This window comes from Arvicanthis niloticus, chromosome 11, assembly GCF_011762505.2.
Source record: "Arvicanthis niloticus isolate mArvNil1 chromosome 11, mArvNil1.pat.X, whole genome shotgun sequence".
NCBI classification, from domain to species: domain Eukaryota; kingdom Metazoa; phylum Chordata; class Mammalia; order Rodentia; family Muridae; genus Arvicanthis; species Arvicanthis niloticus.
This window is the reverse complement of record NC_047668.1, coordinates 13788626-13815093: the sequence shown is the minus strand read 5'-3', so window position 1 is coordinate 13815093 and position 26468 is coordinate 13788626. Positions and strand designations below refer to the sequence as shown.

Sequence of the window (26468 nt, the reverse complement as noted above, 5' to 3'; positions counted from 1 at the left end):
GGGCAACATTTTCATTCAAACTACAGGAGGCAAGTTCTCACTGTGCAGCCCATGCAGGCTGGCTCTGAACTTGTGATCCTCTTGCTCAAGCATACAGAATGCTAAGATTCCAGGTCTCTACCACCGAGACGACTGAAATCAAGGCTTTGTTCGGAGTCAGGCAGTGATACATGTCTGCAATCTCAGGATTTAACATGCTTCCTCTCCTCTCAGTGAGATCTGCAAGATGATCACTGCCACCAACCAGAGGCATAGTTTGCCCAGACAATGAACACTGTCTGTATGGTTTTTATGATCTCTATATATAAATAGACAAAAGTCTGATTTTAATTTGCAAAGACTTCAGAATGCAGAAAACTTGAAAAAATGTATCATTTTATTTGCACACTTAGAAAAGTTGTACACAGAAACTTATCATTGTAAAACAGAACTGTTAGAGAGGGTGACATTTTTATTTTTAAATCATTAAGACTGGTCGAGAAATAAAACAAAAACATAGTCAAATGTTTAAAAAAATTAAAGAACATTTTCCAAGTATAAATTTTATAAATACAAAACAAATTCACAAATGACTTTGAATGCTAAATAAATATCTAGTTAATAAATTCAGTCGGCACTGGCTACAGCACATCAGAGCTAGAGAGTTGAATTCATTCACGTGTAGTGTTGAAACCATGTGCTCATAAACAGTCTTAGGACACATTCTCTAAGCTGTGGTCTGGAAGACTCACTGTGGAGACAAAGCCTCCTTACTACTGAAACCCCTAAAGCTCAATGACAAAATAAATCATAGATGAAAAAATATTTTCCAAGATACCTGAACACATGAATGATTCAAAATGTACAAAAGCCTCTGTAAACCAGTGCTGTACCCAATACATCTATAAAACTTAGTAGATACTGAACAAAAACTGTAGCAAAGGAAGTCTTTCCTACATTCTCCTGAGTGCTTATAGTAAATTGAGAATATAGTGCAGGCCACACTTGGATGTGCTCAACCAGCTGTTATTGCTTTATACACGTATCTGCTTTAGAGCATGATTTAATGTTCCATTTTCATGAACGATTCATGTTTTTCTTCACGTATAGCCTTTAGAAGGACAAAATTAGATCCGTGACTTCTTTGCAGCGAGTGGCATGCTAACCTGGTCCACATCACTGGGTGAGACATGGAGTCCAAGCTTTTGAGCTTGAATATGAAAAAATGCTTGAAGCCGAGTTCCAGCTTTCGCTTCACTTGTGTTCCGAGGGTTGTATTCAAAGCAGTTTGAAAACATTAACTCAATATCATCAATAAACTCAGCTGGAGAGAGAAAAACAAGATTAGGGATAAAAGTAAACACATCAGAAACAAGTTTTGTTTATATACTAACTTATTAAGAAAAGGGAATCCAGAAGAGACTGAAACAAGGTAACAGAATTTAAGCTTAAAATTGTTCAATTATAAATATTTTAAATTGTTTTGGAGAACCCATGGCTTACATTCATTATGTGTTTACACAACTCTTGGCTGCAGGGACAGAGCCCTTGCTTCACTTTCTACGAGGCCTATGATTAATAACTGCATCAAAACCAAAAAACTTCTTCCACTAAGACCAGACTCTAGAATATCTCTAACGATTTAATCCAATCCATCTTCCACCTCAGTGTGTAGTAATAAGCATTTGAGGGACCTCACGGGCAAACAGCCACCCACACTAATGCACACCATTGAAACAAAACAAAAACAGCAACATCTCTTAAAAGCACTGAAAAAGAAATGATCATTTACTCACATGCTAATTTATATTCACATTTATTTACTTTTTCTCGAATTATATTTAAGGCAATGGGCTTCTTAATGATGTCATAGTAGTCTGGGACCTGTAAAATAAAGTATTTCATAGTGCAAAGAGATTACTGGACATATATGGTTAAATTAATTTTATACCTGAAAAAGCAACAATATCAACTTTTGAATACTATTACTCTATTAAAATACGTCACATATTTTGAGTCATTATAATGATGTAGAAGCCTGTTTGATGCCATCATAAATGTAATTTATTATGAAAGGAAAAAACCTTATATGCCCATATTTATTAGTGAGCATTACTGCATCTATGGTAATGAATAAAATGTGACAATGTTTACTTAATCAGTGACAAAAACCATCTATGAAACATTAAAGCTGGAGTTCATGGCTATATTCAGCTACAGAGGAAACTTTAGGCCAGACTAGGTTGTTTGAATAAAAACAAAACCTGGGCAGGTGAGACGATCAGTGGTTAAGAGCACTGACTGCTCTTCCAGGTGATCTGAGTTCAATCCCAGCAACCACATGGCGGCTCACAACCATCTGTAATGGGATCCAGTGCCCTCTTCTGGTGTCTGAAGAAAGTGACAGTGCACTCACATACATGAAAAATAAATAAATCTTTAAAAACAAACAAATAAATAAAAACCTCCAAATCCAGCCCAGTAAGACGCCTCGGGGTAGAGGTTGGGCAGACTCTTGCTACTAAGACTGCTGCTGATGACCTGATTTCTAACTCACGGTGGGGTCACTCTGTCCTGTCTTCACCACTCAACTGGTGGAGTGTACGCACAAAACAAACTAATTTTAAGATGTAATTCTTAAATAACTACATGTTATTCTATATTAATCCTTCAGATTCTTGCTCTGGAAATCTCAAAGTCGAAGCTAATATGACTTGGTAAAGAGCACCGGCTGCTTTTCCAAAGGACCTGGGTTCAAGTCCCAACACTCACATGGCAGCTTAATCATCTATCAAAGTTTCCATAAAGACGACATCATATCATATCATATAAATGTAAATCAGGTAATATAAGCATAGTCTGTAGAGTCTGGTTAGATAAATATTATTACCTGGATTTTAGAAACAAGTTTCAGAAAGGGCCAGCTATCATCATGCCGTACCAGTTCCACAACAAGTTGTTCAAAAGCAGACAATTCATGGACACCTCCTTGTCGGCCAGAACTTCTTCGATTCAGTGGTACAGGAGATGACTCTGAATGAGTAAGACATTTTAGGCAGTATCAAAGCAAAATACTGACTATCAGTTAAGCTGGTTACAGAAGTACAAGCCACACTTTACACTGAGATTCTTGCCTCTCAAGTGTCTGTGGTGTCAGTGTATGGCTGCATGCCTGCATGTGTGTGTACAAGTGTCTGCGGTGTCAGTGTATGGCTGCATGCCTGCATGTGTGTGTACAAGTGTCTGCGGTGTCAGTGTATGGCTGCATACCTGCATGTGTGTGAACAAGTGTCTGCGGTGTCAGTGAATGGCTGCATGCCTGCATGTGTGTGTACAAGTGTCTGTGGTGTCAGTGTATGGCTGCATGCCTGCATGTGTGTGTACAAGTGTCTGTGGTGTCAGTGTATGGCTGCATACCTGCATGTGTGTGAACAAGTGTCTGCGGTGTCAGTGAATGGCTGCATGCCTGCATGTGTGTGTACAAGTGTCTGTGGTGTCAGTGTATGGCTGCATGCCTGCATGTGTGTGTACAGGGCATGGTTTATCAGGCTCACTGACACAGTGCGGTGGCTGGCTGGCTTGGGATGCCTTGTGTTGGCCCTGTGGGCTCAAGTGTTATAGGTGGGCCCGGCCCCTAATTCCCCTGCCATATTGACATGGGTTCTAAACTCCTGATGCTAATGCTTGGGTTTCAAGCACTGTAGGCTGGCCTACCTCCTCAGCCCACCTAACTTACTCTGAAAGACATAGAAATCTGAGCCAAATACTCTTTAATTTCCTTTTTGATTTGAAGTTTTCCAAAAAGGTGTTTTGGGTTCTTACTCACTTTTACTCAAGCTACTCTTAAAATAAACAAGTCAGACTGAGCAGTTCTCCACTAGCTCTTGAACAGACCCTGAATAGGGTGTGGGCTTACATCTCAGCTCAGCACTCAGGAAGCAAATGCAAGTGAATTTCTGGGAGTTCCAGTCCACCTAGGGCTACAAAAACCCTTAGGTGGCCCAGTGAAATCTAGAGTGCAGCATGGCTCATACGTGAGCTCGGGGTTTAAATCCCTTGCTGTATAGACCCACACATCCTCTCATTTCAGGTTACATTTTGACAGCAACCAGAAAAAAATTACAGAATTTTAAAAAAATATTTACTTTTATGTTTTAAATTTGTTTTGTGTGGTGTGTGTGTGTGTCTGTGCTATGCAGTTCAGCACGTGTGGAGGTCAGCTGTCTTCTCCCGTGTAGGTTTAGGGATTGAACTCATGCGGTCAGGCTTGTAAGCATGGACTTTTACCTACTGTGCCATCTCACCAGCCCCCTCTCTGCAGAATTTTAAAAAATAAAAGCATTAAAACAGAGCCAGGTGTGGTGGCTCACACCGTTAATCCCAGAGGCAGAGAGGCAGAGAGGGGCATGCAGATCTCTGTGAGCTGGAGGCCAGCCTGGTCTATAGAGCTACAGGTAGGGCTACACAGAGAAACCCTGTCTCAAAAAGACAAACCAACCCCCCAAAAAACAACCCCCTTAAGCCAACCAAATAAAACAACCAACAACCCCCAAGAAGAAAAACAAAAAAACAAACCAAAAACTAAACACACACCCCCTCTAAAAACCAAACCACTAAACATTAGGTAGTCTTTTCAGCAGCACAGATAGAAAAATTGAAACAATACAGAGATTAGCATGGCCCTGTGCAAGGATGACACAAACATTTGTGAAACATTTCATATAGGTTTTTTGTTTATTACTTTGGATACAGAATCTCACAAGGTATCTCTGGCTGGCTTGAAACTCCATATGTAAACTAGAGACCGGCTTGTCCCTGTCTCATGCATGCTGGGATAAAATATATGCATCACCACACCATGCTATTTCCATATTTTAAAAAAAAATGATTATGTAAAGATCACTGTAAACAAAATTCATAAATAAAAACTGACTGAGCATTTCATAAAAAAGACTGCCCCGACCCAGTCTAGTGTTGCAAAGGATAATCTTTTTTGTTGTTGTTTGAGACAGGGTCTCACTAGGTGGTCCTGACTGTCTTGGAGCTCACTCTGTAAACCAGGCTGGCTTTGAAGTCAGGGATCCTCCTGCCTCTGCCTCCTGAGTGCTGGGATTAAATGCGTGTGCCACCACTGTCCAGCTTCAGAGGGTAATCTTATCGAACAAGGTAATGTTCATGTCTAGTGATGACTGTGTGTGTTCTGAGGGAGAGAGAAGTGGAAGAATGAAAGCACTTACCACCTGGATATATCCCTAGCTCTGAAATGTGTGTTGTTATACTGAGTCATCAAATACTGACTAAATCTCTCCATTAACAATGGAATAAGTACTAGGACTGGAGAGATGGCTTGTGGCTAAGAGCATGTCCAGCCATCAGGACCCAGGCTCAGCTCCTAGCACCTCTATCAGGTGGCTCACAAGTGCCCGTAATGACACCCAAGATCCTCTGACCTTCAGCAGGAATCTGTATACATTTTTGTTTTTCTCATGTATTAAGGGCTAAGGAGACGGCTCTTTGGTAAGCGCCTGCTGGGCAAACATGAAGATTCCAGTTTGGTCCCTAGCACTCGTGTAAAAGGCCAGGGGTAGTGGCTTATGCTTCCTCTGGCCTCCACACATGAATACAAGCATGTTACTTTCAAAGTCAGTACATTGCCCTGTGCCAGTAGAGACCACTGTCATACTTTGCCTTTACTTAGCAATAGCTGCCTCTTTAATGATGTATGCTTTAGATGAGACTGTTCTGTATCATAGGAACAGCTTTTAAAAACTCATAAAGGACTCAAGTTTTCTTAGGTGAGGAAGACTGTAAGTTAGATCTCATACCTGTAGATGGTCTTTTCCTGCCTCTTCTCTTAGACTCACTATCCTGGAGAGAAAGTCTTTCAGCAGAATTTAAAGGTATCAGCTGTCCGCTTGATCTTGAGGTGCTGACCCTGAAGTTAGTGAAGCTGGGACTGTGTTCTGGGGTATTATCAGCACTCTTCCTTACTCTGCGTTTCCCACGAGGACTAAGCAGTTCCACAAACACATCTGCTTGCAGTGCATTAGGACTGTGGCGGGTGGAGCGACTGCCAACTCTTAGAGATCGACTTTCCGTGGGAGGAGCAGATCTGGTTTTCCTGAGGTTTCTGCCAGCAGGTTTAGAAGCAGTGGTTTTGGGTGTGTTCTGCTGACTCCTTGAAGGGTATCTTCCAGGGTCTTGTCGTTGGCTGCGACTTGAGAAAGAAGGGCCAAATCTCCCTCTTGTTTTAATTGGCAATCTAACTTGGGGTCTTCCTCGTTTTGGTGGGCTACAAATATTGTTAGAAAGTATAATAATGAACAATGAAGAACATATGGTTATTTGTACTTAATCAGTGAGTTGTACATAAATTAATTTTGCATATAAACTTAGGCTATAAGTTCATCTTTCCCTCCCTCTCTCCCTCTCTCTCCTTTCTTTCTCTCTCTCTCTCTCTCTCTCTCTCTCTCTCTCTCTCTCTCTCTCTCTCACACACACACACACACACACACACACACAGTATCAGGTCTTGAATTGTGATAAACTAATAAAATCCTCAGGAGAACTGTAAAGAGACAAGTCAATATCTCTAAAAACACAGGAAACTAATGGACTAAACTTGCATTGTGTTTCCCCTGTGCCATCACCACTGACAGAGGTGACTGATAGGCTAGCCAATGGCTAACATGAAGTAGGTCTCAAACTTATGGTTCATGAAGACCAAGCCAAGAACCTCTTTACTACTTTCTGATTCTGAAAATACAAAACCAGATCTAACTTACCTCTGCCCTCCACCTGGTTTCTGAGATAGGGTCTTACACTAAGGCTGGATTGGCTAATCAGGCCAGACCAGCTAGAAACTCCTGGATCTGCCTTTCTCCACACCCCCAAATCCCAGGGCTGGGGTGAGAGGTGTATGCTGCCACACCCAGTTTTTATGTGGGGGCTGGGAATGCAAACCTGGGTCAGGCTTGCATAGTCTTCATTTATTGACTACCTTTCTAAGCCTCCAGATTATTTTTTGTTATGCTTAATATAATATTGCCTTGAAAGGTCACATATGGTGGTAGATGGCCTCTGTTAGCTGGTACTCTCACTAAAAAAATAATTTATTTTTATTTTATGTGCATTCATGTTTTGGCTGCATGCATGTCTGTGTTTAGTTGTCAGATCCCCTGAAATCAGCATTACAGGCACTTATGAGCTGTCATGTGGGTGCTAGGAACTGAACATGGGTCCTCTGAAAGAACAGCCAGTGCTCTTAAGAGCCATCTCTCCAGCCCCAGATAGTACTCTTAAAAACAAACAAACAAACAAACAAACAATCCCTCAAAACAACAGTATCAAATTGCAAAGGAAACGAGGTGACTGCGCAGGAGGGAGCGGTAGGGTGGAACAGGAAGTGGCTTTGAGGAAAACCAACACACGTGCAAGTCCTCCAATAAAGGAGAAAATACCTTCATCTCAACAAAGAGAGCGAGCAGATGGCTCTATTTTAATTATCTACCTCTGATGGTCGTTCTTGTATTGGACACTTCCATGGCATTGGAACAGATGTTTAAGAATAAAGATTACAATATGATGTCCCCACTGTGGTATAACCATCTACTGGTGGAGAACTGGGACAGAAATATCCCTAGTAACTATGAAGTTTTCTTATTTTAGTCCTGAAAGAAAGGGTCAATCTGAGTGTGGTGGTATAACCTGAGCACTTGGGGCGCTACAGGCAAGATAACTTCTAGTTTGCGGCTAGCCTAAGCAACAGTGTGAGGCTGTTTCACAGGGAGAGATAAGGGAGACTGGAAGACTACCCTGGTGCTACCACAGCAGCAACATCCAGCCTTCAAACTTATGCACAAGGCCCGAGTGACAGCTCGCTATGTCACAGAAGAATTGTTAATTCTGGGGTTAATGGGGTGAAAGCACAAGAATACAACAACGTGGACGGCTTAGATCAGAAATACCTACCTTGGAAATATTCTGAAATATTTATAATATGTAAAAAGCACAGGTATTTCCAACATGTTAGTTTCAGGACAGTCATGACTCAGCTACTCTTGTGGTCTCAAGAGTCACAGGCGAGAAGGGCCTTCCTCACACTGCAAACCACCCACCTGAGTGCTTCCTCTTCGTCAGAGTCCTCCTCATCTTGCTCCACCTCGTACTCTTCCTCCTCACTTTGACCCTCTTCATCATCGTCATCCACTTCCTCATCAGCACCTTCCACACCCTCTTCCATTTCTTCATCACTTTCCAAGGATGGTCTGTGTCTAGAGGAAAGTCTTCTAGAACGTTGCTTTGGTCGACATTCTGGACAAAACCAGTCTCCATCAGGAACAGTCTGAACAAATCACAAAGAATGATCATTATCTACTGTCAAAAATCTCAATTTCAGTGTGCCCACCTGACAAAGATAAAAGTACCTTGAGCTTTGGCCGGACACAGTAGGTGTGGTGCCCCCGGTCACAGCCGTCACAGAGCACCATGTTCTCGGCATCTCCCTTTTTCCGGCAGATCTTGCAACGTGCGTTCAGTATGGACTTAGACCACATCACACTACGATCCAAGGTTGATAAATGAAGAAAGACTTGGGATAGACTAGCAGAGGAAAGGAGAGACTCTCTCCAACGGTCCAGGACAGTTTTATAAGAACGTCCGCTGTCACTGCCATCTTAAAATGAGAGGGAAAAGTGATTGAAGTTCCTGGGCAAAGATAAGTGTCTACTAGAATTACTTTCCTGGTAGCTTAAATAGCTCTGATATCAAGTTTCTCCTAATGTTTATCAAAAAGACTATGCTTAATATTGAAAACTAAAGTTCCATGTAACCCAGCACTTGGGAGGCTAAGGCATTTCTGTGGTTTTGAGACAGGCTGCACTGTGCAGTGAGTTCCAGGTCATTCTGGGTTACAACAGAGTGCAGCTGTCTCACCCGCAAGCTGCCCACGTCCAATGTTACACTAGAGAACATATCTGCTGAACCATATTTTAAAAAATTGACATAAGGAATCACTTAAATCCATACACTGAAGGCTTAAGGTTTTAATAGTTAAAAGAGAAAAGAATTCAGGCAATGTGTTCCCAATCTAGTCTTTTTATCAAATCTTGGTCTAATTTAAAACTGTTTAAATAAGTTACTATTCCTTTGAATCAAGTATGTTACTTCCCCACTGACAGAAGAATGATTGACTATTCTCTAATTTCAATATCAAACACACATGAGGTTTCTTTTGAGCTGCTAGTACATGTTCTGATATAGGTAAAAGGTGTTGGCTCAGTGTGTTTGTTAGGGTGAATACACTAAACACCACTGTGTAGTGTAATTCAGAAAGTTTACCACAGTAACACTGTTATTATCCCAGCACTCAAGAGACTGAGGCAAGAGGGTCACCCAGAGGGCACCCTGGGCAACATACGAAGTTCAAGGCCATCCTGGGCTACTTTGCCCTATCTCAAAACAATGAAACATGCCTCCATCCTAAACTAGCCAACCAAACAAAACAAAAAAAGGAAACCACAGCCAGCAGCAGGTAAATGTGCTTGGTATGCAAGCCTAAGGACTCTCCAGAGAGAGTCCTCTGACCTCCATACCATGCTGTGCGTGCCTGTACACAGATACCTTCCACAAATACTAATTAAGACAAACAAAACAGAGAAAACGTAACCCATACAAGGTGTGAATGGCTCAGAAGTACTACAATGCTTCCTTGCGTGGCAGTCCTGGTTTTCCATCCACAGTAGCACACACCCATACATATCCACATTCACATACCAGCAAACCAAACATCGTAAGCACTAGCAGAATCAGACCAATAAAGAAATCAGATATCAGAACTATAGAATAGGAAAAACTACATTGAATATGTTTTATTTAAGAGTTCAAATCAAGTATTTCTCAGAACCCTTCCCACTTAAGTTCTTATTTTTCTTTAATAAATCTACATTTGCTCTGCTCACTTAAAACCATAGATCAGGAAGTTCACATGACTCAGAACTCTGGTGAGTGTGCACCTCAGTGGTAGAGCATGGGCCCACCAGGCATCAAATTTTGGGTTTGATCTCCAGTGTAGCAAAAACAACAACAACAACAACAACAAATAAAAACTAGAGAAAACTTGTAAATATTAACAGAAACTAAAAACTCAGTGGAACAAGGGAAAAATCAACAGACGAATCATACAACTTTCCGTTTCTCTTTCTCTCTCTCTTTTTAGACAGGGTGTCTCCATGCAGCCCTGGCTGTCCTGGAACTGCTCTGTAGACCAGGCTGCCCTCAAATTCAGTGATCCATCTGCCACTGCCTTGTGAGGGCTAGAATTAAAGATGTACACCACCACAGCCAGTGAGGCAAACAACGTCAAAGCTTGAGAAAATGAAGTAGGTATCCAGGGCAACATGTAGAGTGTGAGCAGACAGTATTCCCACGTCATCTTTCCGAGTCTCTAGTGTTGCTCACATACTTCCCAAGGACTGCATGTGCACTACAGAACTACTCTACCCCCACGCCCTTAGGGCCCTTTGTAGACGGTACATGAGCAAGCTGAATTCTGAATTCTGATTTCAGCTCCTCTCTACCTTTGGGGTGTGTAATCTACTAAAATGCACTGGCTTTATCTTTGTCCCTACTCTGTGCTTCTGACTTGACTTCATTAAAAGGCTTCACGGAAAGCTCTGGCATAAACAGTATCCCCAAGGAAATACCAACAAGCACTACTAGTTAAAAGATCATGAAGGAATCTTTCTGGACGAATCTGTACCAGTTCTTATTTGGTAATGGCAAAAACACAAGGAGAATGGCCAACACGTTAGGGTGAATGAAGTCAATTAGGAGGGGCTTGTGTAGCCTTAGAAATCATTCTGAATGATTTTAGTTCATAGGTTGGTAAACTTTTTTCTTTTCTTTTTTCTATTTAAAGATAACATAACTCAGGCTAGCTTCAAATTTATGATCTTATCAACTCAGCCTCCTAAATGCTGGGATAACAGGCTGTACTACTCATTCCAGGTGTAGTGTGGTGTAGGTACAATCCCAGTTCTTTGGGTGCAGAAGTGGGAGGAGGATCAGGCCCCTGTCACCCTTGGCTGTCTAGCAAGATTGACATCTGTTATGGCAACTTAGCACTGGGACTATTTGCCCACATCACTGTCCTAGGCTTTTTACACGAGTGCTGGTGATCTGAACTCAAGTTCTCATGCTTATATGACTGAGTCATCTCCCCCAAGCCCCACCCCTTTGTGGATATATGGTCTCCTATGGCTCAGGCCACTCTCCATTTCTTAGGATGGCCTCCACTTCCTAAGGCTGGAGCACAGTTGTACACAAACACTCCCAGATGTGGTTCCTTCACCAGCAGAAACAAGCTTTAACAAGCCCATTACAGCTTGCTTGTTCTCTGAGTTACATGACCATCAAGGGCAGAATGTCTTGCTTCTTTTATCTTCCATTTGCTAGTCTGGATATACTCTTCAAAAAATTGCTGACTAAAATGATTAACACAAAATATATACTAAGATTCCATACAGTTCTCCTGATGTTGTTAGTAAGATGTGGAGAACATCTTATGGCACACAAGTAAGTGTAAGCTCCCTTTGTGTATCTTGGGAGGACAGTCAAGTGTACTAAGATTTACTTTGCACATGTCAACTTTGAAGAGCTAAGGGGCTGGTAAGATGGCTCAGCAGGCTTGCTGCCAAGCTTGCTACCAAACGTCCATCCTGGGACCAGTGAGAACCAACTCCCCAGGTGTCCTCTGGCCTCTAGCCATCCACATACCACAGCATGATGTGCACACACAGGCATATTCACACAATACATTAATGTAATGAAATAATAAAAAAAAATCTGATTAAAGTGTAAAATGAAGCAGGCAGCTATTAATAAGATCATAGTTGTTTTGTAAGCTTATCTCCAAGCCCATTCCTTTCCCAAACATTACAGTCAGGATTTCCCTTCAGCACTAACTATGCACATTAGTATTCAGCAGAACAGGGGGAACACAGCTCTTAAGACAAACACACATTTCTGTAAGAAGTTAAAAATTTACCATCTCTCACACTAGATTGATCGTCCTCTCTCTTTTTCTTGTTCTTTTTTTTTTCTAGCTCCCTTTTGATCTTTATTAATTTCTGTGTTACCTAATTTCAAATTGACAAAGTTAGTCAGAATTCCTATTATAGCTTAAGGATTTAACCATAAGCATGACATTATGAAATTACCAACCCAAAACAAATACTTCTCATACCACCTCATCTAAAATAATTAACTGAACATGATTCTCCTCCCCAAATTAAAAAAAAATCCATAAGCCCATTTTTATCAGTGCAATTAACTACAATCAAATATCTGTACTCTTTCTCTTTTCCCTTGTGTACTAAGGATTGAATTCAAAGCCTCACACATATTAGGCAAGCACTCTCAGTGAGACTACATTTCTAGCCTCTGAGACAGGGTCTAATAGATAGACCAGGCTGGCCTAGAATTCACTATATAGACCAGGCTGGCCTAAATTCACAGAGACCCACCTCTCTCTACCTGCTTTGTGTCTAGCCTCCACTTTAACTCTGTGTGTGTGTGTGTGTGTGTGTGTATGTGTGTGTGTGTATATGAGAGAGAGAGAGAGAGAGAGAGAGAGAGAGAGAGAGAGAGAGAGAGAAAAGAGGGCAGAGAGAGAGAGGAGAAAGAGGAGGAGGGAGGGAGAGAGAGAGAAGAGGGCAGAGAGAGAGGGGAGAAAGAGGGATGGATGGAGGGAGGGAGGGAGGGAGGGAGAGAGAGAGAGAGAGAGAGAGAGAGAGAGAGAGAGAGAGAGATTTTGTTTGTAACTGGCAGCTACCTGTATTACTTGATATACATGTATGTGCCATGTACCACGCAGTACCTGTAAGGCCAAAGGACAAATTTTAGAAGTCAGTTTTCTCCTTCTACCTTTGTGGGTTCTGAGGACCTCATGACACTAGGCTAGTACCACAGTGCCTCTACCTGTTCTATCATCTCCCTGTCTCTATTTTAAATTTTATTTTGAATGTCAGGTGTGTAGTGCATGCCTGTAATCCTAGCAGGACTTGAGTGGCTGAGGCAAAAGCCTGCTGTGAAGTCAAGCTCAGAATACACAGCAAGACCCTATTTCCAGAAACACTACCTAAACAATTATTCTGAAAGCCCAGACTTGTTTTGAATTTGTGATCCTCCTGCCTCAGCCTCCACAACAGCTATAGAAAAGGAATAAGTATAGAGTGAATGTATATTGTTGGCATGAGCGTGGCCTCACCAAGGACTCCAAAGTCTCAGCCGCACATGAGTGGCAAAGCCTTACTTGTGGTACAGCTGATACTGATAGTAGCCCTCCTCAGGAGTCCTAGTGGGAGTGGATCACCAGTATACACAGAGGCTAGCAACCTTATCAGGCCCCCAAGGTTTCCAGCCTGAGGGGCTGGCCTACAGAGAGCCTCCTACTGAGACTAACAACCACCCCTCCCACTCCCCATGCTGTACATAATAAGCAGACTGAGGTTCCCAATTGCTGGCAGTAGTAGGTGCCTCCCCTCAGGGGTAGCATACCTGCCTCAACACCAGCTTCTCTGTATGTGTGTCTATATGTGGGGTCCTAGGACCAAGGCCATGCAGAACACAGTAACAGCTAAAAGCACTGAAGAGTCCACTATGGCCAGTGAATTTGCTATACAGAGAAACCCTGTCCCCAGAAACAAAAAAAACCAAACAAACAAATCTTTGAGACTGCTTAATTTCTTATGTTAACATTTAGAAGAATGTAGCATGTATTCTATCTCAGACATTCATAAAATGGAACCCCCTTTTCTCTCTTCCACATGCCCTGCAGGCCTCTGCCATGCTGGCTTTGAGCCAAAGCCTCTTCTTGCTCCTTCTGAGCACTGGATTACAGCCACGTGCTCTGCCACCCTGAGCTTCAGTTAAGATCCCAAATTAAACCAGTTTCTCTCTTAATATAGAATCTAAGTTCTAAACTGACTATATGCGAATAGGCGTAAGAATCACCGTGGCCGCCATAATCCAAGAGACAACACCCACGGTTTTTTCCTGGCCCAAAGCTTTACTCAGATATATAGATGAAAACACGGGCTAACAAAACAACTAGATTTCATTTCCCTTTGAATTTCGAAGCAACTTTTCCCCCCTAGACTCAAGCAGACTGGAGGCTTCTCTTAAATCCTTATTTGGATAGTTCAGGGAGTGACAAGATCTTTTATGGGACACAGTGGAACTGTAACCCGAGGGAAGGGTGGGGCTCTCTGCTTGGTAGGGAAGTTCCCCTGCTCTTCCCTTTCACACCAGAAGCTAAGTGTACTTACTGTCATCCTTGATGGACATGCCATGGCTCTGGCACCTCCAATATCTGAGGTCTTCACTACAGAGCCAAACTTTACTAAGGATCTCTCCTGGACCCTTCCCCGGGAATCCATCCCTACCGGATGATGCCACGCCTCAGCCGCTCTCCATGACTCCCTCCTTTCCCAAGCCTTCAAAACCAGTACCATATGAGCCTTTTACAACATACTTCCAAGTTCTGCTGCCAGCTTGAGATAGATAGAGCCTTACACTCTCTGGACACAGCAACCTCTGCGTGCTGACCCCGAGAAAATACTTTCCTATTGTCTCAAGAATACACAGACATTTTTACCTCAGCGGTGTTGGTCTCTTAATAATCAGTTGATTCTCCAGTTTCAGTTGATGAGCACAGATTTTTAGTCCAGATAGCACAAACAACCCCTATCCCAAGTGAACCTTTGCTTCCCTCTGAAACTTCCGCCATGGCTCCACTGTCTGCATTTCTCTCAGTATTCGTAACTTCTAAGTACCCACTAGAAGGGCCCATAAGTTCTGAGCACATAGGCTAAGCAAGTACTCTACCACCAAGCTGTGTCTACAGCCTTAAATAGTGAGAGTCCATCCATCTCCTTATCTTGAAAGTAATCTGGATACAATGGGGTAACATCTGCACTTTTTGGATAAGAATTCAAAGGAATCTGACTAACCTTTGCCTTGGGGGTATAGGCCTATAACAGCAGCTGAGGTGGATACCGAAGTCTAGGCCTGCCTGGGCTACAGGAGAGTTCAGGTCATCCTGGGCAACTTAGTGAAACCCTGTCTGAAAACGAAGAGGAGGCGAGCTGGGCTACAGCTCAGTGGTAGTGTTTACCTAGCATGGGTTGAGACCCAGATTCAAGCCTCAGGACCAAACCCCAGCAAACAAAACAACCCATTAGACAGATAAGAGAAAGGCCTAGGAATGCTGTCTTCAATGTGACGTGATTTACTTGAGTAATAATAATAATATCAACTAATGAAAATATGAACAGGTTTATAACAACGGGATATTCTTCAATCTTCAATATAGGTACACTATATAAATATATTTACATTCCAAAATTGGAGTATACTGGTAATAGCAGTGGTTCTCAACCTGTGGGTCACAACCCTTTTAGGAGTTGAATGACCTTTCACAGGGGTTGCCGATGACCATCAGAAAACAAAGAAATTTACATTATAATTCATTACAGTAGCAAAATTACAGTTATGACGTAGCAACAAAAATAATTTTATGGTTGTGGTCATGACAACATGAACTGAATTAAAGGGTAGAAACATTAGGAAGGTTGAGAACCACTCGTCTATAGAAAGTTAACATTTTGTTTTATTTCTACTTTATGTGTCTGAGTGTTTGTCTGTATGTATGTGTGTGTGTGTGTCACATGCACTCCTGCTGTCCAGAGGCCAGGAGAGGAAGCTGGATCCGCTACACCTAGACTTACAGGAAGTTGTGGGCCACTGTGTTGGTGCTGGAAACCAAACCGGAGTCCTTTTAATGAACATGCATGCTCTCAACCTATGAGCCGCCTCCCCGGCTCAGACTCTTCATTTTCTTGTCCTCACGTCAGTTAATCTCATCATTTAGAAAATCTAACATTCAAGCTGCTCTTTCTGACGAGATCATAAAAGTATGATTTTTATCTTCTCTATTACCCCGGTGAAATATAAACTTTTTTAAAAATTAAAAACAAGGTCTCACTATGCAGTCCTGACTGGCCTGGAACTGGCTATGTAGACCAGGCTAACCTTAAACTCAAGAGATCCATCTGTCTGCCTCTCTGGGGCTAGGACTAAAGGCGTGTGCTACCACATCTAGCTAACATGATGAATTAACTTAAAATCTGAAGAAAACAACATAGAATTAGAAGGATAACATTAAAATTGATTTGAATTTTGAAATCTATATTTTTTGAAGACTTAATAATTAGATTCCTGGGTTGGCCCTAAAAAGCCTAATAACTGCATAAACTGCCTGCAATGACAGTGTTACTTCTCTCATTCCAGCCAGACTGTAGCTCACCGATAGATTCTGCCCAGCACACACGAGGTCCTGGGGAATCCCAGCACCAAACACCCATACCACAAATGGTAGACCATTTCCTCATCCATAGTCCTAACACTTTATATTTCTAACTTAATGTTTCTTAGGTAATGCATATTTCTAAACCAAGTATCCAAATGGAGATGTAAAAAAAAAAAAAAAAAAAAATCACACAAAAAGAACTAGGTTTTAAAAACATTCACTATAACAAGTGTTTCGAGTAAGCCAGGTAGTAGTATTTTACTTATTATTTAAAATACATCTTACTTGAAAAGTTCATCTTTTAAAAAATGAAAACAATTTTAGCCTATCAAGTTCATTATCAGCCCACAAGTCCCGGTAGGAAATTTCACATGATTTAAAATCCAACTAGTATTCTGAAATAAGATACTCACCAAGTGGGGCCTTGAGGAAACGCCGTTCAATGCCCTGCTCAATCTGAAAGAGTGCCAGGGCCAGGTAATGAACCACACTGCTCACTGACTGTGGTGTACTGGTACTAGTTGAGATGGCACTTGGAGTTTCTGTTTTAATCCCCAAAAGTCTATAATTAAAATAAAAATGGTTTATGATACTAAAAATCACAATTTGGTGAAACTTGGACCCAAAGTTTATTTGTGCGCATCTGTGTGCGTGGATATGCGTTCATGACACAACCTCGGTGTCAGTTGTTGCCTTCTGCCTTGAGACAGGTCTGTTCTTTTGTTGCTTGCCATTGCAAATGCCAGGCTAGCTAGCATGAACTCTCAAGAGATTCTGTCTCTGCTTCCCATCTGTCCAGTGAGAACACTGGGAATGTGTCCCATTTTATGTGATTTCTGGGGATACTAACTCAGGTTCCCATCTGCACGGCAAGTGTTTTATCCACTGAGCCATCCCCAGACCTCAAAGGTTTATTGACACCTATGTTGCAGAGTTTCCCAGTCTCTCTGTACCCATTCTGTCTCCACATAGAAGACTGGGTTTGCAGACACATGGCGCGGTTATTTTTAAATGGGTTCTGGGATATAAACTCAGGTTCTCAGGCTTGTGCTGAAGATGAGCCTTTTACCTGCCGTGCAAGCGGGAGGCCACAGTTCAGATCCCCAGCTCCCTCGGCACAAGGCAGGCACAGCAGTGGACGACAGCCAGGTACCTGCAGCTCACTGGCCAGCAAACCTGGCTGAATTCATGAACTCCAAGCTCAGAGGAGCCTCAGTGAAGGATGAGAGATACTGATTCTGTTACACACACACACACACACACACACACACACACACACACACACCCCAAATAATAAAATAGAGTGAAATTAAGCACACTTTTAAAGAAACAAAAGAAGCTAAAAACTAAGCCAGGACTGACTGATGATCAGTTCAGAAGCCGTTTACCTGTCTCTTACTATGACCCTTGCTTGTTCGACTTCCATCTCCTCGTCTTCATTCACAGTTTTAATAAGTCCATTTTCCTTGCTCTCCTCACTTAACAGCTCATATCGTCCATTCTCCAGGGCCGATCTCCAGACCTGTCGATCTGTAACCTGTAATGAAAGCCAGAGTTACTAATCCTGAAATACGGTGGCAATACATTACTCCTAAGAGGTATGTACTTCTAAGGTAAGATTAATTCATGTACCTTCTAGAACAGAGAAATCAAAACACCATTAAAAAAAAAAAATAAGGCTACTGCACCCAGGAGACTGAGGCAGAAGGACTGGCAGACAAGCCAGGGTTATATAGAGAATCCGCTCAAAGTCCAAAACATGAAAATAGAAATAAAGTTATTCAATGATGTAATGTAATTTATATGTTTCATTTGCATATTAATCTATGTACCACTTAAGTGTCTGATTCCCATGGTGGCCAGAAGACAGTGTCAGCTTGGGATGGGAGTTACAGAAGGCTGTGAGCTAACACTAATTGAAGCTGGGTCCTCTGGAAGGAGCAAGTGCTCTCAAAACACTGAGCCATCTCCATCCAGCCCCTTCAGAAATGATTTCAGGTGGCCAAAGCATAAATGACTAGCGATAGTGAAGGTATGAATGTAACATACACAACAGGCATGGTGGTGCAAGGCTGTGATTCCATCACCAACACAGACGTTCCGGTCAATCAGAGCTAGTGTAAAATCATGTCTCAGTGATAAAGACATCACCAGCTGGAGATGCACTTGTTGTTTTGTATGTATGAGGTCTCATTAGTGGCGGACAACCAACCAACAAGACTAAGCAGAGAAGGCAAGAGCTGGTTAGAGAAGATGAAAATATAAAACATTTAGGACTATTTACATATAACAACTAAGGCATAAATAAACATGAGGGACAAACCTTGATGGCTCCTAGAGTCCCTTGATAGATTCTGTCCTCAATATCCAAGAGAAAGTCTCTGAGCCTCAGCTCAAGCTGCCTCTCTGCAGACATCTGTGATGTGTCACACACACCAGATGATCGTCCCCGAGAAGAAACAGGTTTGCTATCAGCCTGAGGTTTGTCTGAAATAACAATCGAATATCTTTATTAAGATTTTCTCCAGCCGGGTGGTGGTGGTGCACGCCTTTAATCCCAACCTTTAATCCCAGAGCTTGGGAGGCAGAGGCAGGTAGATTTCTGAGTTCGAGGCCAACCTGGTCTATAGAGTGAGTTCCAGGACAGCCAGGGATACACAGAGAAACCCTGTCTTGGAAAAAAAAAGATTTTCTTCGTATAAAAATAAAAATAAAAATAAAAATTTTGAGATAATTTACATGAAATAACCACAAATTCTCAATAGTTACAAACATAAAAACATAACATGACCTGATTTTTAGTAAATCTGGTAAAGGTCTTTGTCTTGGGGTTTCTGTTGCTGTGATAGACACCATGGCCAACAGCAACTTGGGAAGGAAGGGGTTATTTTAACTTAAAATTCTCAAGTCACAGTCCATCACTGAGGGAAGTCAGGGCAGGAACTCACGGAAGGAATCTGGAGGCAGGAGCTGAAGCAGAAACTGCTGTTGGTTTGCTCCTCATGATCTGCTTAACCTGCCCAGGCGTGGCACAGCCTGCCCAGGCCAGCCCCAATGAGATGGGGCCTTCCACATTAACCATCACATCAGGAAGCCCTGCTTCCTTACAGACTAATCCCATGGATTAGGCATTTTCTCAATGAAGAGTCTTTCTTCCCAGATGACTTTAGTTTGTGTCAAGGTGACATAAAACTAGTCATCACAGTCTTGTATTCAAAACATACAAAGAACTCTTACAATTCCATAAAAACACAAATAATCCATTTACAAAACGAACAACAGACTTGTACAGAAATTTCTTTGAGGAAGGTATACCAATGGCTCTTCTCCAGGGAGGCTTCACACTCCTTAGGATAGCTGATATAGAAAGTTAGACATTTACAAGGAAGTAAAGAAACTAGAACCTTCATGCACCATGGATGGAAAAATAAATGTGTAGCCGCTTTGGGAAGCAAACCAGCAGTTCCTGGAGTATTAAAGTTATTACAAGACAAAGAAATTTTACTCCTAGGTATATACTTAACAAAGGTGGAGATAAATCAAACATCTACCCATAAATGGGTAAATAAAATGTAGAATATGATAAAATAGAAGATTATTTGGCCACAAAAAGCAATTAAAGTTTTCAGAACATTAGAAGCATCAGTCTTACGACACTCGCCACAAAAGATAAGATTCCATTCATAAGAACCTGTCTGAAAAACCAGAACCAGACCAATCCAAACCAAAGCAAACCAAACAAAACCACCTCTCCCCACAAAAGAAAATCTACAAGAAGGAATATCAAGAGAAACCTTAACAGACACTGAAAGACTTGTGGTTGTCCAAAGTTAGAGACATGCATGTGTGTTTCCACACTGCACTGTACATGCAAGCTTCCAGCTGACCGTCCTGTCTCCACCCCATCTTACTGCAGGAGTGGCAGGACATAGTCACACCACCTTAGCTGGCCTGTTTATGTGGGCTCAAGGAACTGACCAGGTCATCAGGTTTGGCTTTTAAAGTAAACCTTGATAAGTACTTTTAGCTTGCTGAGCTAATTCTCTGGCCCACAAAGATTCTTGTTTGAAGCAACAAAAATGTTTTAAGATGTACGGTGGTGTGATTGTCCATTTGTGAATATACTGAATTGTCCACTTTCAACTGGTGAGTGTCTGATCTGTTGAAAATATATAAAAATGGTCTAAACTTAAGGCCCACCTCAGCAGGCAGAGTCCATGCCCAACACTGCCTGGATAGCCTGGACCTGGAAGCTGGATGGCTCAGAGACCTAGGGTAGAACCAAACATATCTGCAACCCCACCCCCAAAGTGAATGCAATGATTCCTAATGATATTCTGCTGCTGTACTCATAGATCAGTGCCATGCTCAGTCACCATCAGACAGGCCTCCTTGGGCATAGTGACAGGTGCCTTTAATCTCAGCACTAGGGAGAGGCAGGAGAATCTCTATGAGTTCAAAGCCAGCAAGCTCCAGGACAGCCAGAACTGTTACACAGAGAAACTTTGTCTTAAAAAGAAAAAAAAAGGAGAAGAAAAAAAAAAAGCAAACAAAAGAAAGGTTTCCTCTGGCAGCTGGTGGGAGCAGATCAGAGACCCACAGCCAGACATTAGGTAGTCTGGGGAACCCTGAGAAAGGAGGGGAGGAAGATTACAGGAACCAGAGGGGCCGAGGACACCAGGAAAACATGGCCCATAGAATCAAGCAAACGGGGTTCATATGGGCTCGCAGAGACTGAAGCAACAATCATGGAGACTGCAAGGTCTGTTCTACATCTTCTACATACATGTGGGTTTGTTGTGGGACTCCTAACAGAGGGAACCAGGTTGTCTCTCGACTCTTTTGCCTGCTCTTGGGACCCTTTTCTTCCTATTGGACTGCCTTATCCAGCCTTGATAGGAAGGTTTGTGCCTACTCTTCTATTGCAACTTGTTATGCTGTGTTTGGTTGATATCCCTTGAGGCCTGATCGTTTATGAAGGGAAACTGAGAAGGAATGGATCTGGGGGAGAGAGGAGGAAGGAGAGAAAGAGAGGACTGGAGGGAGGGGAAACTGTGGTCAAGATGTATATTATAAGAAAGTATAATAAATAAAAAGAAGCAAACATAAAGGAAAATATATAAAGTGTGACACAGTAACATGCCCCAAATGTTCTTCAAGACTCTCATTGCTGAAACTCACACTATGAGATGCTTTTCTTTCTCCTATCTGCCACCAGTGAGTCAGCCTCCCATAGGAAGTGCTGCAACCTGATCTGCCCTGGCAGCCACTCATGCATCTGGCTGGGACACAGTCAAAAACATTAATCCTGCTCACCCTAGTAGCTTCAAAGCTGCTGGGTCTTGGGAACAGAGGTATAGTACAGGATATCCCAGGCGTGTCTGTGAGGGAGTCTCTAGACTAGTGATATAGATGACATTAGCCAGTAGCAGAGGGTGTAAGAACCACCTTGAAATGGTGGCACCATTTAAGCAGATTGGAGCCCACATGGAATAAAAGGGGGAAGGGGGAAAGCCAGCTACGGCAGGTCTTCTGTTTCTGAGCAACCACTGTGGGGCTTGCTCGCTCACTTCTGCCAACCCCCAGCCTCATGTTGTTTGCCCAAGTTGTTCTGTGCAGGTACTTTGTCATAATAATGCAAAGCTGAGAAACACAAGTAGTCAGTCCATTGTCAAGGAATAAGAAGACTGCTCACAGAGCATTTTGAGAACCTTATCTGTAGGAAGACATATATGATAACTGTCTATTTTGCAAACTAAGAATAGGTCAGAATGAAAGCTAACATATTTTAACATATGTGTAACAGCTTGAAATAGGTTTAATCTAGGAACGGTAGCACATCCCTTTAATCCCAGCACTTAGGAGGCAGAGGCAGACAGATCTCTCTGAGTTCAAGACCAGCCTGTTCTACAGTGAGTTCCAGGAAAGCCAGGAATATGTAGAGACATGGACCTAAAAAACAGAACAAACACTTACCCGAGAAATGGAATTTCTCTTCAGAGAAGTGAGCGAGCTGTGCACATATTCTGCTCTTCTCCTGCAGCAAGGTCTCTTTTAAGGCACTTTCTCTGTGTCCTCTGGAGTTGAGCGCTTCAATGAGCTGCTCTAGCTGCTCACGAGAACTGTAAAAGCACCACCTGTTTGGCTTATGCACTGGTTTTGGCAGCAGCACAGAATCATCGAGTGGACCTTGGTCGAGGCTGGAGGTAGATTCAGACATGAAGGACTCTTCAGTTTTAATGGATACCTGAGGATCGTGAGGCTGCACATTATTGTGAAATGATGAAGGCCTAGGTAACAACATGTCTTCAGTAAGACCTGAATAATCCTCTTCTATAAACAGACCGGGAATAGAAGGGAAGATCCAGTACCGCCTGTACAAGCGGTCGCGCCCCAGAGGGAAGATGTTAGTACAGGCGATGGCACTCTGGATCTTGTCCAGGAGTTCTTTCTCTTTCTGTTGGTGCTCCTGTCTCAAAGCTTCTTCTGCATCGGCAGTCAGAGGCTCCTGCTTTATACAGTAGTTCATCTCTTCTTGCTTTATACATTGTTTAACTGCAGTTTGTCCCACTTTCCCTGCATTGAAATAAAATATATCATTATTGTTATTGTATTTATTTTATTTCTTTGTTTTTTTGTTATTGTTTGAGACAGGGTCCCATTATATAGTAGACTCAGATGCCCTGGAGCCCACAGAGATTCACCTGCCTTTAGCTCTTAATGGCCTCTGCCATCATATCCAGCCTTATTATATTTTCAATTTTCACCAAAGAACACCAGGCAATGATGGTGCAGACCTTTAATCCCAGCACTCGGGAGGCAGAGGCAGGCAAATCTCTGCATCTCTGTTCTACTGAGTGAGTTCCAGAACAGGAAGGGCTACACAGAGAAACCTGTCTTAGAAAATCAAAACAAAACAACAACAACAATAACCCAACTATGAAACACAAAGCTAACCCTGACTTACTGTGTTACAAACTGAACTGTATTTTACTGTGACTCTATCTGAAGCTGGGGCCTTAACTGAGCAGGATTGGTGTCCTAAGGCCAGGACAGCTCGATTTCCTCCTCCCTGGCATGCAGAGAACAAGTTGTGTGAAGATACAAGGAGAGATCTTTGTATGTAGCCTGCACATTACTTTAATACAACAAAGAGTAAAAACTAGTAAAAAAACCAGACTCAATAAAACTTGCTAGGGGCTGGAAAGATGGCTCAGCAGTTAAGAGCACTGAATGCTCTTCTACAAGACCCAGCTTCAATTCCTAGCACCCACATGGAGTTCACAGCAGCTCCAGTTCCAGGGGATCTGGCACCCTTATACAGACAGGCACACAGGCAAGACATCAATGCACATAAAATAAAAATCTTAGAAAACAAAGACTTGTTAACTAAAATTTGAAGTTACTTGAGAGACAGAGGAAAGTCAGACCTAGTCTACATAGTAAGTTCCAAGCCAACCAGGGCTACACATTGAGACTGTGTCCCCACCTCCCCACACCACAGCTCACGTCAGGAGACACTGACCTATGATAGGCATAGCGGGGATCTACAGTCCTAGCACTTGGGAGGTAGAGGCAGGAGGATTAGGACTTCATGGCCATACTTGGCTATATAGCAAGTTCAGTGTTCAAGGCCAGGCTATACTATATAAAATCTTGTTTGAAATAAACTGGAACAAGAAAAGAAGGGGGTGGGAGAACATGAAAAGGACCCATGAAAGAGAATATTGTCTCTCTTCCTTAATGACTTGTGATGAAGAACTTTCATAATATACTATGTCCGCTGTGGAATCACTTGTCTATAATTGCTTTACTTAGGAGGACTTCAAGTTTAAAGCCAGCCTCAGCTACAAAGAAAGTTCCAGGCAAGCTTAGATACATAGTTAGGCCCTGTCTTGATGCAATACAAAACAATCCCATAAATACAGTAACATTTTTCACAACATCATTTTATAACAGATTGGTCACTGTCTTTACAACTCATCAAGGCAGATGTTTAAGATACCACACAGATAGACATGGTGGCATATACCTATTATCCCACCACTCGGAGTGAAGGCAGGAGAATCAGGTCAGTCCTAGCTACACAGTGAGTTCAAGGTTGACGTGAATAGAGCTGAATCAAGACCTAGCCATTAAACAGAAACAGTCCTGCTGTGAGTGAGCTGACAGATACCTCTTCTGCTCCTTTTATGTGATCCTGGGTCATCTTCATCTTCAGTAACCACATCAGGATCCAGATCTTTCCGCTCTATTTCTTTGCTCTCAGTACTAGTATCAAAATCTTCCCTTCCTTCTTCCCTGAAAGGAAAAGGAGTAAGCTAAAATCTCGAGAAAGTTTAAAAAGAGTGATCCAAGATATGGGTGAGGAAAAAAGGCAGAGTTAAACCATGCTTGGCCCTAGGAGCAGTGAAGGGAAATGAGGGGTTTACATTTACTTATTTTCCATGTATGTGTGTTCTGCCTGTGTGTATATGGGTGAACAATATATGCTCCTGGTGCCTGTGGAGGCCAGAGAAGTGGGTTGGATCTCTTGGGCCTGGAGCTACAGATGGTACTAAGTCACCAAGTGGCTGCTGGGAACCAAACCTGGGTCCTCTCTGCAAGAGCAGCCAGTGTTCTTCACTGCTGAGGCAGCTCTGTGAAGGGGACAGTTTAGAGAAGGGAAGATGGTTAGAAAGCATGCTAGCTTCAGTGAAGGTGAGATCATGAATGGAACAGAGCTCTCCGTGGTCAGGGGCTGGCTACCTGCTGATTACAGCTCAGTGCAGGAAGAGATCGGGAGACAAACGCCAAGGGAAAGAGCCAGTCATACTTCAGATATAGTAAGTGGGTGAAACGAACATAATCTGTTTGTTCCATTATGTTGCTCAAATTTAAAATTATATGAACTTCAGAGGGAATTCTATCATTTAAACTGAGTGTAGGGGTACATGCCTGTAATTCTGGTACACAAGAGGCTGAGGCCTTGAATTTGACGTTAACCTGGGCCTCACAGGGAGTGTCAGGCCAGTCAGAGTAAACTGCAAGCCTCACAGACAATAAAATATATATACGCCTGTAATCCTAGCACTTGGCAAAGTTGAAGAAGAGTTCTAAGCAGTGATGGCTATATAAAACCCTGCCAAAACATAAAGATAGGGAAAGTAGATGTTTATTCCATGTTTATTTGTATAACTTGTTTATTCAGACAGTAAGAGCCTAAAGCCTGCTAGAGTCTAGGTTTATCCCCAGTACAAAAAACTAAAACCAACAATCTATATACTATGAACATCATATCTTTAATCTGAGAACTTGGGAGGCAGATCTCTCTGAGTTCAACGGTAGCCTGGTCTATATAGTGAGTTCCAGGGCAGCCAGGGCTATGTAGAAAGATCCAGCTTAAAAAAACCTACATAAAGAAATAAATCTCTTTTTATATTAAAGAAAATCACCTCTTTCCTTCCTTCCTTCCTTTCTTCCTTCCTTCCTTCCTTCCTTCCTTCCTTCCTTCCTTCCTTCCTTCTTTCTTGTGTGCCAGAAGAGGGCATCGGATCCCATTACAGATGGTTGTGAGCCACCATGTGGTTGCTGGGAATTGAACTCAGGACCTCTGGAAGAGCAGCCTATGCTCTTAATTACTGAGCCATCTCTCCAGCCCCTCCTTTCCTTCCCCCCTCTCTGCCTTTCTTTTATTCTCTCTTTGTTCTTTATCAAATATAGTCTAACAGGAGTCAAACTGAGAAAGGAAACTTCAGTTGAGAAACTGTCTCCATCAGATTGTTTAGTAGGCAAAAGATCATTGAGTATTTTCTTGACTGATGATTTAAGAACAGCTGGAATAAGAAATCAGTCTGCCCAAGAGAGTAATTCTATTTCTTCATGACCTCTTCTTCAGTGCCTGCCTCCAAGTTCACGTTTGATTTCCTGTCTTGACTACTATTCATAATATACTGTAAGATATAAGATGAAATAAACCCTTTCCTCTCCAAAGAAAAATTCGGCACCATTTCAAAACATACAATTTAGTGATATTTCTAGCATATTTACAAGATTGCCTGCAGTGGTTAGTTTGAATGAGAATGGCCCATAGGCTCATATATTTGAGTGTCTAGTCTCTAGCCCACCGACTATTCAGGAA

General features: G+C 42.3%; 1 protein-coding gene and 1 pseudogene across 3 annotated transcripts in view; one reads left to right on the top strand and one right to left on the bottom strand.

Annotated features, from left to right (window-relative positions):
* Positions 1-358: 358 nt before the first annotated feature.
* Positions 359-26468, bottom strand: part of Baz1a (bromodomain adjacent to zinc finger domain 1A) — an 89110-nt gene continuing 63000 nt past the window's right edge. For all 3 annotated transcript variants that reach the window (XM_034514037.2, XM_076941865.1, XM_076941866.1), the window contains 11 exons: positions 24525-24649; positions 22325-22924; positions 18672-18835; positions 17737-17885; positions 16762-16910; positions 8406-8653; positions 8097-8323; positions 5805-6271; positions 2870-3012; positions 1776-1863; positions 359-1303 (listed from right to left, as the gene is read on the bottom strand). In XM_034514037.2, the coding sequence (XP_034369928.2) occupies positions 1107-1303; positions 1776-1863; positions 2870-3012; positions 5805-6271; positions 8097-8323; positions 8406-8653; positions 16762-16910; positions 17737-17885; positions 18672-18835; positions 22325-22924; positions 24525-24649 (2557 nt within the window). In that variant the 3' untranslated portion in view covers positions 359-1106. The remainder of the gene's footprint in view (positions 1304-1775; positions 1864-2869; positions 3013-5804; positions 6272-8096; positions 8324-8405; positions 8654-16761; positions 16911-17736; positions 17886-18671; positions 18836-22324; positions 22925-24524; positions 24650-26468) is intronic.
* LOC117717460 (U6 spliceosomal RNA) lies at positions 4607-4706 on the top strand (annotated as a pseudogene).